This window comes from Brachyistius frenatus, unplaced genomic scaffold (genome assembly GCF_029030835.1).
Source record: "Brachyistius frenatus isolate BFR_SWC_R1_liver_20210118 unplaced genomic scaffold, ASM2903083v1 Contig_43, whole genome shotgun sequence".
In the NCBI taxonomy this organism is placed as follows: Eukaryota; Metazoa; Chordata; class Actinopteri; family Embiotocidae; genus Brachyistius; species Brachyistius frenatus.
Window position 1 is genome coordinate 2,191,579 of NW_027210642.1, and position 14,254 is coordinate 2,205,832.

A 14,254-nucleotide genomic window follows, 5' to 3' on the forward strand; every position below is an offset into this window, starting at 1 on the left:
TTGGAAACAACAGCTGGGGAAACAAGTCATATGATGATAATGCCAAATGCTTCAAAAATAGGCCTGGTAGTGCGATTTTCTTTTTCATACAGCTGTTTCCGAGTTTAGGTCATCGGAGTGCTCAGGAAAAAAGTGATTTGAGCACTCGGCAATCTCTACATGCTGATGAAGATCATGTGTCAGAATGGCTAATAAATAAACCTTATGGTGAGATTTTTTTTTCCTAACTTTTTTTTTTTATACATTTGATACATAATTTGTGATCATTTCCTCATTGAACACTGACTAACATATGTTACGGGACTGCATGTATCAGCCATAGATATACAAATATAACATGGCATGACGTGGCACCAATAATGTTTTGTCTGCTCCATACAAACATCAGGCAGCCAGCTTTCTACAGGAGGACTGCCATCTAGTGGGTCCACTGAAAACAACCAGAGCTTCATCTTTTCCTGGAAATAACCTTAAATGATCTGAATGTCCGTCAAAGTGGTAACCTAAAGATGCAAATAAAACACAATTGCCAGTGACCATGAGACACAGTTAAGGGTGAGAACTCAACAAAAGCCACCTCTTCGCATTTATTTTTCAGTAGTTACAGGTGATCAGCTGAATTTTGTATAAAACACTTTAACACACTAAGCTTTTGGAAGGTGCTGTCCTCTTTTTAACGAAGCATGTCATCATGAATGTGTCGGGTTGATGTTCTTTACTACTTACCAAACCCGGTGGCCTATGGATGCAAATGTTTGGGTCTTTCCCTGAAAGGTATTTTAATTGTGGTTTTAGTGCCCCACGTGGCACGTCAGTTCCACGATGGTATAACGCAATCGAAATCCAGAAAGGTACCTGGTACCAAAAGCGAGTACTGCTGAGTAAAGCCAAGCCGAGTCGGTGCCATGTTGTGGAAACATGGCTATACAGTCGGCTAATGATTACCATGTCAGTTTCTGCGCTTCACTCCTCACTTCAGTCATTGACATGGACCGTATGTGACATGATGCATCACTGAGGGTTCTTCAGTTTTTCCAGACTGGCCGTCTTGGCCTCGTGCTGCAGCTGTTTCCGTTTCTTGAGATGACGGTAGGCCTCCACTGCTCGCTGCCTCTCCTCCTCCATGATTCTCTGTCTTGCCATCGACGGCTTGGTCGTGGAGACTGTGGCGTGGCCAAGCAGAGAGTTGAGGAGCAGGTGCTTTGACTTCTTCTCGATCATGGAGGTAGAAGAGGAAAAAACAGTCAGCCGGTTACTCGAGCGTTGATGGCAGCGAGACAACGTGTGATCACTTGCAAAGCATTGTTACCTGAGATTTGACCGGAGCTTTCTTGGGCTTGGCGCTCAAAGATGGTGGGGCCATTGTAACTTCACCAAAGGGAATATAATCTATGAAAAAAGAAAGCAAGAATTTAAGTATACAAAAGTCTTAATTCAACTTCAGCGTGATTAATTGCCTCAATTAAAAACGTTTAGCCACTTCGGGGAAATCGACATGTTAAAAATGTAGCAGCTTATATATTATTTGCTTACAAAAGTTGTAATTGAAACATGACTATTCACACATCCAGCAGACACAGAGTAATTTAGCATTAATCTGGTGTTGCATTTGGTTCCATTTTTCAATCCTCTGAGTTCAGTCTTTGGTCTTTTGTGTAAGTAAGTTCAATGGTAGATATTTGGCACCTTAGCTATTAAATGTTCCACTGTACACTAGCTTTTGCTGAAAATAAAGTTTGTGTGAGCAGGACACTGCAGTGTAGTTTGGTACTGTCTGTGTGCGTCACTGTGAACAGCCTCTTCAGACTACACATACTGGTACGATCTATTGTGTATATATAAAAATATTGCAGTTACTTTAGCTGGAATTCATTTCCAGGGCAACAAACATCAGATAACTACGGCAAATTCAAAATACAGGTGCAGAACAAGTTTTTTTTTGTTTCTTAAATCTTTACACTGACTTCCACTTAGTTACCGAATATATTTTTCGGATAGTGCAAGTGCGTAAATCACTGAACGGCCCCCAGACAAGATACTTTTCAGATGATCTTCAGCTAGAAACAGTCACAGAGTAGTGCCGTACACAGTTGAAGTGAAGGGATGGAATCGGATGACTCCCAACCAACTTGTATGCTGATTTGCTGGATGCTACTTACTATTTGGCAATATTCCTAGAAAACGTGCATTTCTTACCCACAAACCTCTCTTTCTCCATTTCGGCCTCTTGCTTGTCCAACTTCTTCTGCTGTAGCTTTTGTAATCTCATTTTGTCATACCTGCAGCAAGACGGCAAAGACCAAATAAAGCAAACACATTAGATGTAAAAACCCAGACAAAAAAAACATTTCCCTCCACAATTTCTTTGCTGTTTTACCGACATTCCAACTTCACGCTGCGGGCTTTATTGTTGGTTTTATTTGTCGTTGTCCCAAAAAAAAAAAAAAAATCATTATTATTACTCCGTCGATTATGTTACCTATTAGTTGAATTGGTCGACCGGTGTCTCTCAAAGACATAACACGTATTGTTTTTATCAGGACCAACCTTCCACAACCAAAACACATTTGGTTTATAATCATGGGAGGACTGACGAGACCGGAAAAATTCACATTAAAAGACAACTTTTGGCATTTTCGTAATAAAAAAAAAAAAAAGGGACTCAAAACAAGTGATTGATAATCAAAATTATTGATGATTAATTTTTTTTTTTTTTTGCGGTTTTGACCCCAAATACTGACAAGAGAAGAAAAGTCAACCTAAACATGAATAAAAATAAATAAAAATAAAATAAAAATCAGTGAAGAGAATCAAAGCGTCCTCACTCTTTCTTTTTGTCCGACTTGCCCATGTCGGCGCGCCTCTCTTGTTTCTCCGGATCCAGCTCGGGTTTTCTCTCCACTTGGTTCTTGGTGAGGAACAGGACGTGTTTCGTCTCCGTCTCCATACGACGCACGTACGCTTTCTCGCTTTCCTGCTTTCCCCTCTTGAATCGTGGGACAGGTATGTCTCCGTCCCGGGAATCATCCGGCTTACCGGGAGAGGAAAAAGCTAAAAGACAACCGTTGTCACGAGTCTTAAAAATGCATAATAAGGCTTTTGAAAACTTTTCTTTAACAAAATAAATCAATAAATCAACCTTTTTGGTGTTTTTTAGCCTTCGGGGCTCCCGTTTTTATTCTGTCCTTGCTCTTCATGATCTCTCGGAGCCTGAAGGGGATGTGTTCGAGGTGGTCCTCGGGCTCGGCTTTCCCGGATCCGCCGTCTCCTTTGAGTTTCTTAACCCTGAAGGAGTTTGGAGACATTACAGTGGAAAACAAGACGCGCATATTGCAGACACATTTTGACAGGTTGAATTGAACTCTCGCAGCTTTGCGACCGACTTGACGTTAACCAAGTCAACGAGGACTAGCTTGCCGTTGCTGGCGAGCTTAACTCGCAGTTGTTTTTTTTGTTTTTTTTTGAACTCTTACACGTTTACGTCACCTTACGTTAGTTACCTCGGGTTTTGTCCGGCTTTGCCCGCTCGCTTTCCCGACTCGTTATTTTTGTTCTTCTTATTTTTACCCATGATAGACGGCTTTATACGAATGCACAACAAAATATAAAACGCACGTGGGGGAACTGTAAGCGCCCACTTCAAAATAATAATACAAAAAAAAAAAGTCTTCTTCTTGTTTTTAATGGCGGTTGGCAAACAGACTTTACGGCGCATTACCGCCACCAACTGGCATAGAGTTTGAAGTGTACCCTCGCAAATGTAAAAAGGACATACGTGTACTCTTTATACAGCTCGTTCTCTTAAGGTATTGAAACAAGCATAGATAACACGTCCTCTCCAGAACTTCAATACAATCCAATATTTAATCCATATAGTCTGTGGTGGTACATTGAGGTGGTCTACCATCACTCAGCAATGAAATTGGTCTGTGGAAATACGATGTTTCCTTTTAACGCCAATCTTAAATCAGAAGAAACATTGGTCATATTTATGTGACATTTCATCGGGCTTTAACTTTAAAATCAAAATGAGAATGCCCTGATATTGTTTGAGTGACAGATTAAGGCACCACCATTATTCAGCAGTGAATGGTCGCATCGTGGTGCAGCATATGAAAGCTTGTATAGGGCATGAAGAAAAATTAAAAAGCGGGGAAAAAAAGGGAATCATTATCCATTTAACTTTTAACAATTTTAGTTTCTAGCCCTTGAAGAGCAACATGGGTGATAGTTTAATGTTGAGGCTGTTGCACCGTGTTCCAATCCTGTTTAAAGCGGCCAATGTATTACATATAGTAAACTCTTGTATCCAGTAGTGTTTCATAAAAGTTGGTTTTATTAATTAATTAGATAGAAAAATCAAATACAAACCAAGGTCATGCAATGATAATTAATGTGAAGAAAAAAAAATCCATATAATGTGTTATATAAAACACCTTGAGAAAATCTTTTACCATTATGTGACTTCATGTCCAGCTATCGACAGACACGGAGCAGCAGGATGACAGATAATCTGATAAATGCTGCCACCTTGTGGTTCAATGTGACTTTATACAGAAAGGTGATGGTTAATGATTTCTTGACCATGAAGCAGTCTTATTCGACCTTTTGTCACATCACACTCATTAATAAAATAATATAATCATCTATTCCTGAAAAATATGTAGATCAGCAACTCTTGTTTAACACGTCAGCATTGATACCAGACAAAAGGCAACAGGTCTAAGGTCTCTGTGGCCCTCTCCTCCTCGATCTGATCGGTGTTGGCCTACTCATAATCCCCCTGTCAGCCCTCATCTGTCTTTGCAGTGGAGACCTCAGAGCAAAGCTGGCGGGAATCCTCTGTATGGGCCGCTGAGGCATGGTCAATCTGCCGACCTTAAGATCATCCACAAATGCCTCCACTCCGTCAAACTTTGTGGAGAGGCTCCCCAGCTCGTCTTTGAGATTGTTAAACTGCCTGTAGAGGTCTCTCAGAGCATCTGAAAGAGGCTGGATCCTGCACACGTGCAAACATTTGGGAAAGTACAAATGATTAGATTATTTCAGTATTTGAATGACCACACAAAGAACTTTGCCACTTCAAAGCTTCATGAGCTTGTTTATTGGCAAAACATAACTAAAAGAGGGACTATGTCAAATTTATATAAACATGAAAGTCACAAGATGCTTTTAAGCAAAAACAGCCCCCGTCATCAGCAGGAAACATCAGGATAACAAATAAAAGGAACAGAGCTCCCTCTAGAAAAGATGAAAGGATAAAAATAGAATTTTTTTTGGCCGATACTAATGAAGGAACATCGAGCCTACTGCAGTCCAACAAAAATGGCTACTTGAGTTTGTTCACATTAAATATGGTCCTCGCTGTTGGCATCATGGTCCAGAGCCTCTTCTCCAGAGGAAAAGGTCAGGCAGTTGGAGTAATGCGTGCCAGGATTCCAGTGTTCGCCAGAACATGAGGCTGAAACAATTCCCGTTTTCTGTTGGCATGGTCTCTGCAGTGAGGTCATTTACATAGCAGAGTCGGCCTGGTGTGCACCCCAGCTATCATAGATCACACTATTGGCTCTGACAGGTCCATGGTCATGTGTGGAGCAAAGGAAGTTACACAACTCCTAGTTTCCTACGCACCAATAAAGTGCTCAGTGACATCACTGAGTGTTGTTATTGTTGCACATTTCACCTCTCACTTACGCAAGTCTTCAGGCTTTTAATTTTTTGTTCTGGATTGTTTGTTTATCACCGCTGCTATAGAGTCACATGGCAGTAAGACTCACCTGTTATATTCGGGGAGAACAGAGGCGTGGTCATTGATCAGCAGGTCTTTCACTTGGGTTAAAATAGCAAACTTCCAGTTGTCCAGTACCTGAGTCAGGTTGGAGCAAGTCTTGCTGTTGGTTTGTTCTGCTGGACGCAGACATACACAGTCAGAGTATGTACATCATATTCACCTATAAATTCTATAAACACTGCAATGATTTAGGAGCTTTTGACGTGTAGCATTATTGATAATCGTTTACAGATCGCAGAATGTGACACAACATCAGCCCGGACCTTTAGGGTCCCAACGAGAAGTTTCCTGTTTCCATATCTGAGCTTGACACATTGAGATTATGCAGAGAAGGGCCACAACCTGCTCCATCCTCATTTTCACCTAACAAAAACAAAAAGATGTAGACGCAGCTGAGAAACAAGCAAAATTGGAAATTTAATAAGCAAGCACACATGCTTTCAGTTAAAGTAAACCTGCTAACAATGTTAGAATTTTAATTAGCTAAATCTGCAAATGATTTATCTTTTTAAAATGGGACACCAAGGTTTAGTCCCCAAACAGCAGATAGATGATACTTTTCTCACTGATGCATGCCTATATTTGAAGAAATGCATTCTGCTGTATTCACTTTGATTGCCTGTACTGTGAAATAGAGTGTGAAGACTTTGAGTTTTACGATACCTTTTTGTGAAGTAGTGCCGGGGTTTTGTCCAGGTCAGAGCAGCAGAACACACTCTGTGGTACGATCCTTCAACAATGACACACTGAGAAAACGTGACCTGGGCAGCACTCCCTTATAACTGCCTCCTTAAACTCCCAGAGCCATTCCCCCACCTGCTCGCATCCACGTCAGTGATGCAGGGCGGTGACACACTGTGGTCCTTTAGCACATGTGCACACTGCTGCAGAAACACACATTTGCATCCCACTTCGGCTTCTGATGTGTCTTTTCAAATGTGCATCTTCTATAATAATAACCCACAGTGTGAATGGGAGGTCCTGATAATCCCCTATCTGCGCTCCGTCTATCTTCCAACTGCTTTGAGTGGTGTGGGGCAACCGCACTCCCTATTTTTTTATGGGTGATAATCCAGAGGAGGTGTTTGATGTCGCAGTATGGCTCCAGCATTACATTCTTACTGCCTACTGTAATACAATCTGCTCAACATCTGGGCGATTACAGACCAAGCCAGCAACGGTCTCTTTAGCTGTCAGAGGTGATCAAAACCTGGAGCGCCACTCACACTAGATGAATACAAGAGTTCAAACACACATTAATTGATGTTGACTAATGTAAACAACAGATTACAGATTAGTTATCTCCTATCCAGACAAAACAGTAGACCAGAGCCTTTAGTGGACTTTAAAATAGCCGTTAAAAGGAAAACTGTGCAGCCGCCAGAAAATCCCTCTGCCCTAAACTGCCTTAACTCAAATAAGATGCTTTCTGATTTTCTCCATTTCCCTCCACTATTTATCCAGGTTTTATAATTCTAGATAATGTATGAGGAAATACTCTGTTTGCTGATGGAGGGTGAAGCAACACATTATCTTTATTTTCCGTGCTGAGACAGATGATCATAATTTGGACACTTTTTGAGCAGACCACTGCAGTTTAAGCCAAAACAGTTAGAAATGGAGTGCTTTTCCTTGTCGCAGAAATGTCCAGTTCTGATTTCCTTCAAAATCGGAGTTTCTTATATTTGAAAGACGTTGCTGCTGCTTGTACTGATGTCTGCAGATGGTTATAAGTGATGTATGAGATGCTGAAAAGGAATCTAACTGGGCAACAGTCACTGCCATCCACACCGCCTTCAAACCCCTGGAGGCAACATATTGTATGGCATGCTGTCAGTAGGGTGAACATCATACCATCTGTGCTGACAACTGTGCTGTTCAAAGAGTAGGAACTAAATACATTTGATATACCATCCTCCCTAAAACATTTACACATCATATTTATATGTTAAACAAAAACGATCCAACTTCTCATTCTGTCCGCAACTCGTCACAGTAAATCTGCTGTAGCCTTTTTTTAAAAATTTTTTTACTATTAATGTTAAATGAAAATACATGTTTGACCACCAGTCGCTCTGTGTGCAGCAGTGGACTGACTTCCTTCCAGGCCCCTGCAGTTAAGTCCAGCACATCCAGAGGAAAGAATGACAGCAGTAGACCTGCAGAGCCAGAGAGTGAGAAAACCAGGCCTCCCTCTTTCTGTTTTTTGACTCAGTGTCACATCTGCATTCTCACAGGCTGCTGGTTATTCACTCACAGAAGCACATCACTTCACAATAACTTTATCAGAGCAATATTAAGATGTTCAAACTGAATTATATCAGCTCTTATATTCAAAAATTGTAGCCAAACTGAAAATGCACATGGACTCCCATGTTTCCTGCAAACGTTTGATAGAAGGATACAGATGAGGAAGAGTATGCAGCAATTGTTGTTTTATCTCATTTGACTTTCTAGAATTTTAAAGACTGCATTTCATACAACACAAATCTGAGTTTAATGACAGATGCATATTCTCAATGCCTGGACAAGGGAAGGTAGATGCATCATTTGTTGAGGCATTACATGTTTACATTGCAGAAGTCCTGCACTCATAATGAAGGTAGTCTGAACAAACCTCAGGTGAATCTTGAATGTATGGAACAAAATTCAACACCCACGTACATATGGTCCATATTTTTCCTCTCAACAACAAGGGCCAGACACGTAATGTTTTCAGGTTTTCCATCCATATGTCTGGCACAGGCTTGCGAACGTGACATCTCAAGAACACCTCGAAGTCATTTCTTCAAATTTGGCTCAAATGTTCTTGGACTCAAAGATCATCTGATTAGATTTTGGTGCTCAAAGGTCAAGGGCAATGTGATCGCACATCTGTCCAGTGACAGAAATGAAAGTTTTTGGCTCTCTTTCCCTATTGCATCACCAGAGGTTTATCTTGAGATCACAGACAAGAGCTTCGACTCCTAGTTTGGAAACCGCTACAATTAAAAATCTCAAAGCAAAGATCCAAACACATAAGACTGATCACTTACTAAACGCCCTCTGTACATTAAACTGTTCAATGAAATGATTTTGTTCCACAGAATTAGATTCAATTACAGGGTCCGATTTCGGGAAAAGTATTTTTAGAAATTCCGTTTTTCTTTACAAGTCCTGTTTTTTATGAGTAAAATCACATCTAAAGGCTATTGTTCTAGTCTGAGTCCCAACCTTGTGTTTGCATCTCTCATATATGCTCTGATAGCCATCTAATCCCCTCACCGTGACTCTCACATGATGAAAAAATCCCACATTTCAGAGCAGCCTGAGGATAAACACAGCATGGTTACTCCACCTCAGCTCACATGCTCCTCTACTGAAGCGAATGCTCCCCCTATGTTTCATTTTAGCTCGTGTAATTCTAACAAGCTAAAAGCACAGGGAGGATTTTATCCTGCTGAAGGACAATATGAGGAAATTTTGGGAAATAAAAAGACCATGGACGAAAAGAGACTCTGTACAGAATGAGTCCAGTCCACTCATACCAAAAGTAAGTTTTTTTGGGAGTTGCAGTTTTGCATTTGCAGTTTTTAAGTACCATTATTTCTCAAAAATGCCTGCATTTTGTTTCATTTCTGTGTGTCTAAAGGCTGGCTCTTCAAAAGAAGATTCCGTGGAACTTGGCCATGTCACTGCTGAATTACAAGCAGGGAGAAACAGTGGACAGGGCCACAAGATCTCTCCATTTCCAAGGATACGACCCATCTCCAGTTATTCTTTGATGGACTATTTCCTTAAATACTTCCTGTTCCTATCCAATCTGGTGTTTACAGTTCTGGGCCTGGTGATCCTTGGTTTGGGGACGTGGGGCCTCATTAGCAAAGAATCATTTGCCCAGGAGAAGATCGGCAGTATCGGCACTGATCCGATGGTGTTATTTGTGACTCTGGGCTTTCTGCTCGCTATTCTCTGCATATTGGGCTGTGTTGGTGCCTTAAGGGAGAACTGCTGCTTACTGCAGCTGTTCTCAGCCGCAGTGCTGGTGCTCATTTCAACTCAAGTCCTGGTTGCCATTATTGCCTACAGTATGCAAGATCAGATTGGGGGCTACCTTCGGACAGGAATGTTAACTGCTATGGCACGCTACCAAGATGATCTGGATCTGAGGTTCATCACAGATGAGATTCAGTCAAACCTGCAGTGCTGTGGGGCAGATGACTACCGTGACTGGGAAAATAACATGTGAGTGGATGAACTTTTAAGTACTCCAGCTTATTGGTCACGTTGTTGGAATGTCTGCAACAAAGTAAATGTGCTGCTAAGTAAGTTATTAGCTATTTTTTTCCTTTCCTCAGATATTACAACTGCTCAGCTCCAGGAGTGCTGGCCTGTGGTGTCCCTGCAACATGCTGTGTGAACCCTTTGGAGAACGGCACAGTGTGGAACTCTCAGTGTGGTGTAGGAGCCCGGTTACTAGATGAGTTTACTGCTCAGAGTGTGGTCTTCCTGGGCGGTTGTCTTGGGGGGATCTCTCGCCTGATTGAGCAGCACAAGGGCCTGATAGGGACAGTTGGATTTGTCGTACTTGCGGTCCAGATTCTGGCCCTGTTTATCACTACACGACTGCTAGAAAGCATCCAGTGGCATAGGGTTAAAATTAGGCTACAGCTGTATGATATTTAATGAGTCCTGGTGGCTGTTTCACAAAAGAAGAATGAAGAAATCCAGGATAACAGAGTAAAGCCAGGCTTGATCTAGTTTAGTCAGTGTAGTCGGTTTCACAATTGCCAAGTGCGGCTAGGACAAGCCAGGTGTAATTAATCCAGATATTTGCACATTGTCTTAAAAAGATGGTGAGGCCCCGGTGTGCAGGAGATGTGTTGACACGTGTGCATGTGACGCATGTAGGTGTGTGCACGCAACACTTTTACACGATTAATTCAAACTGACAGGAAAGCAGCGATATGCGCTGCTTGCACACGTCACCTGCACACGCCTAAATATGCACTAAATATTAATGCCAGTCACATGCACACATATCAACACATCATGTGCACATGCCTAAACGCATCACATGCACACACCAAAATACCCTTATTAATGTTATTAAAAAAAAAACCAGCCCTCTGTCTTGTTTTGAATTGTGCCTTTGTCTGCCATTTTTTTTTTCAGTTTGACTGTAAAGAATCAGATGTTTGCACCTGTTTTGCTAATAGCAATGAGAAATCTATTAAATATGTTAAAAGAAAGGAAGCAAATTCCAACAAAATGTTTAAATAAAAAAAAAAAAAGGAGCAACCAGGACAGACTGACCAGCAAAAGAGCAAGCAGTATAACCCCTGTTAGACTACAAACTATTAGATAAGATATAACAGATAACATCAGTTGGTTGGTTTGAGAGGCAGATTTTGTCCTCGGACAGTCAGTTTCCCGCTGTCGTGGTAAGATAAAGCTGCTGTCTAAAGCATCATATTCAACACACACACACACACACACACACACACACACACACACACACACACACACACACACACACACACACACACACACACACACACACACACACACACACACACACACACACACACACACACACACACACACACACACACACACACACACACACACATTGTATCATTTTCCTCATCTAACTCTCTTCAAGAAAGCAGATTATTTCCCAAAACGTCAAAACATTCCTTAAAAGGATTGATCAATACTTGACCCTTAAATACTGTTGAGACTATTCTGCTGTTCACATATGCTGATTTGTTCTTTTTCAAAAGGATAAATAAAGAATCATAATGGGTTTATTATAACTGAGTGTTTACAATAAAAACAGTCAGTGACAACTGTGCAGAAATTCCTGCTGGTCAACAACCAAGAATTCAGTTCCAGCTGCCACTGCAGCCTCAGACAATGGCACAGGAACTCAGAATCAGTGGTTCATAAAATGGCAGCTTGAGACTCTTGTGAAAATAGATTTACTGTATAAATTATCTCAGGCAAAGACCAGCATTCACAATAAGCAGACATATGACACATAACATTTCAGCATGAGGTTTTACCATTAAAAAAAAGAAGCTATTATTGTTGATCCAGACTGGTGTAGTTGATTACTGAAATTTCTGTTGCTGAACTTGCCAAATTAATTCTCTTTGGTAAACAAAAATAATTTCACGGAGGAGAATCAGATGATGTCATACTGAACGAGTTCATGTAGCTCAAGGTGGCTGTGTGCTTCCCACGGGCAGATCACAGTAATGTCTGAAAGAAGAAATAGTTAGGAAAAGTTGTGTGATATGTCCATAAGATTTAGCGACGTGATGGCCTCACTCTTTTAATTCTGCTTACCAGTGCCGAGTCCTTCCATTCCAGGGATCTCCTCTCCGAAGATGGAGAAGAAAGAAAATGACAAGCTTTATTGAAGGAAAACAGTAGTTTGTTTAAAAAAAAAAAAAAAAAAAAAATTCAGACATACATTTTACATGTAGAGCACATTAAGGAAAATATATTTAAAAGAGGAATACCCAATGACTCCCCGTTTGGGAGGTTTGCTCTTGAACTGCCGGCTGTTTCTCCGTTTGAACTTTTTTTGTTGTTGGAGGGGTGGGGGTGTGGGGGGTGGGGGGGTCCCTTGCGTGGAGAGCCGGGGCTCTTTTCACTGAAAAGAAACATCCGACCCAAAACTGATGTGTCAGCGCCCTCTAGCAGAGGTAGGTAGGGCAAACAGTTACATCCAATCAGGATGTCCTTTACAGCAAAGATCAACTGCCATTTAATGGATCAAAGACATTAAATTGTCAGATTGTGTCTTTTCTCTCCAGAGAGTTTCAGAATTCAAATATTTTGGATCATGATTTGATGAAAAGAACTTGTGAAATTTTCATATAAAACAAGAAAAAAGAAATTTAAGAAAGATTTAAACCTTAACAAACATAAAAAACAAAAACATAATAACAAAAATAAATAAACACAATTAAAAAAAAAATAGCAAAAAAAACCCCTAAACTTAAAAAGTAGTTAAAAATAAATAAATAAATAAATAAAAATAACACCAACAGCTTTCAGAGACAGCGGACAGCATGCAAGTACAAGTGTGAGGAGGAGATGGCTCGCAGTCAGCCAGATTGAGATTTTTTTTTATTGGTCAATATTAGTATGTTAGCAGTTAGCTGACTAGCTCTCTGATACAAACAGGTATAAAATTGATATAAAACAACAATCCGAAAAGAAAAGATTTCAGTGATGGTCAAGTCACAGCAAAGAGGTGCGAAAAAAATCTGATTCTGATTTTTTTTTTTTTTTTTTTTTTTTTTTTAACTGAGCAAATTCTCATGTCACACATGGATCTTTTATGTCTCCACTGGGTTCAGATTCAAGTTCAGGCAGCTAACATTCGGTAGTCAACACCTTAATTATTGCAATAGTGCAGATGTTTAAAAAAAACAAAACAGATCAAATGGATGAAACTGAATTTTCATCCTCTGCCAGTCAAGCATCACCTATCTTCATCTCCCTCTCTGTCTGCAGGATGCACCTGTAGGCCTCCTCGTCATATTTATAGCGTCATGTAAATGAAGTGGTGGAGTTTCAACTCTCTGAAGAATAAGCGGGAACTGTCCCCAACTGGAAACACATTCAAATTTTTGTTAGCATTTAGTCAATCATTTTTTCCTGCGTGTGAATGATATAATGTGCCACATCTTACATTCTGCAATAAAAATAATGATTCAGCAATTACACACGAAACCATAAACCTCAAGATCAGCACTTGATGTCTCTTTTCTGTCACTACTAGACTAATTTAGTTTCAGATTGCTTATTTAACCTAAAGAGATATCCTAAGTTTAAATATGTGCTCATTTGCAATCACAACTATTGAGTATGAGCTCTAACATGTTAATAAACCTAATCTTTCTGAATGAGAGCTGGAATTCAACAAAGACATGATACTGTGTTTTTACACATTTGTAAAAACCAAGCTCTCTTATTATTTCCAGTGCTAAAACAGTACTATAGTTTGTACTCATAATGTTTTTATGGTTGAACAAAAGAAAAGGTTTGTCAGACTATAGCGTTACATGAGAAGGAGACAAACGAAGACCAGAATCATAAATAGGCTTATTAAGCGCTTGAGATGGTCTCATTTGTGTCAGTTAAAAATATTAACCAGAAGTTTATTAAGCGAAGAATTTTAAGGTCAATTCAAAATGGAATATTGCTGCTAAACTATCTGGACTTTTACTTCATACTTTTAAACACAGGACTTTAAAATAATGAAGGTTATGAAGTTGTACGCACAACCTCATATGCTAATTTTGTGGGTATTTTTTTAATCTTTTATTTCTGAACAAAAAGTTACAGAAAAATATTGAAAAAATAATACACAAATATACCACACAAACATACGGCACACCTGCAGCGGCGCCTCTGACAGGAGATGACACATATGCAACACTGCCCTGCAAAACTGCTATACAA

General features: G+C 40.2%; 3 protein-coding genes across 3 annotated transcripts; 1 reads left to right on the forward strand and 2 right to left on the reverse strand.

Annotated features, from left to right (window-relative positions):
* Positions 1–544: 544 nt before the first annotated feature.
* On the reverse strand, positions 545–3,659 carry ccdc137 (coiled-coil domain containing 137). Its single transcript, XM_069702889.1, has 6 exons — positions 3,501–3,659; positions 3,140–3,285; positions 2,826–3,051; positions 2,197–2,279; positions 1,310–1,389; positions 545–1,209 (listed from the first exon to the last, which is right to left on the reverse strand). The coding sequence occupies exons 1-6, from the start codon at positions 3,569–3,571 to the stop codon at positions 1,012–1,014; spliced, it is 804 nt and encodes a 267-aa protein (XP_069558990.1). The 5' UTR covers positions 3,572–3,659; the 3' UTR covers positions 545–1,011.
* A 5,583-nt stretch (positions 3,660–9,242) lies between these two features.
* On the forward strand, positions 9,243–10,456 carry tspan10 (tetraspanin 10). Its single transcript, XM_069702715.1, has 3 exons — positions 9,243–9,323; positions 9,423–10,015; positions 10,129–10,456. Exons 1-3 carry the CDS (start codon positions 9,243–9,245, stop codon positions 10,454–10,456), a joined length of 1,002 nt encoding a protein of 333 aa, XP_069558816.1.
* Positions 10,457–11,960: 1,504 nt separating this feature from the next.
* Positions 11,961–14,222, reverse strand: LOC138623284 (retinal cone rhodopsin-sensitive cGMP 3',5'-cyclic phosphodiesterase subunit gamma-like). The gene is made up of 4 exons (XM_069702716.1): positions 14,183–14,222; positions 12,301–12,406; positions 12,125–12,189; positions 11,961–12,037 (listed from the first exon to the last, which is right to left on the reverse strand). Exons 1-4 carry the CDS (start codon positions 14,220–14,222, stop codon positions 11,961–11,963), a joined length of 288 nt encoding a protein of 95 aa, XP_069558817.1.
* Positions 14,223–14,254: the final 32 nt, after the last annotated feature.

Excerpts from the sequence above, each read along its gene's own strand:
- ccdc137 (XM_069702889.1), bottom strand. The coding sequence starts at position 3,571 with ATGGGTAAAAATAAGAAGAACAAAAATAACGAGTCGGGAAAGCGAGCG. Across the intron at positions 3,052-3,139 it reads GGCTAAAAAACACCAAAAAG|CTTTTTCCTCTCCCGGTAAG; the intron begins GTTGATTTATTG and ends GTTGTCTTTTAG. Across the intron at positions 2,280-2,825 it reads AAGTCGGACAAAAAGAAAGA|GTATGACAAAATGAGATTAC; the intron begins GTGAGGACGCTT and ends GTCTTGCTGCAG.
- tspan10 (XM_069702715.1), top strand. The coding sequence starts at position 9,243 with ATGAGGAAATTTTGGGAAATAAAAAGACCATGGACGAAAAGAGACTCT. Across the intron at positions 9,324-9,422 it reads CCAGTCCACTCATACCAAAA|GCTGGCTCTTCAAAAGAAGA; the intron begins GTAAGTTTTTTT and ends GTGTGTCTAAAG. Across the intron at positions 10,016-10,128 it reads CGTGACTGGGAAAATAACAT|ATATTACAACTGCTCAGCTC; the intron begins GTGAGTGGATGA and ends TCCTTTCCTCAG.
- LOC138623284 (XM_069702716.1), bottom strand. The coding sequence starts at position 14,222 with ATGTGTCATCTCCTGTCAGAGGCGCCGCTGCAGGTGTGCC. Across the intron at positions 12,407-14,182 it reads GGCGCCGCTGCAGGTGTGCC|GGACCCCCCCACCCCCCACA; the intron begins GTATGTTTGTGT and ends TCTCCACGCAAG. Across the intron at positions 12,038-12,124 it reads AATGGAAGGACTCGGCACTG|ACATTACTGTGATCTGCCCG; the intron begins GTAAGCAGAATT and ends TTCTTCTTTCAG.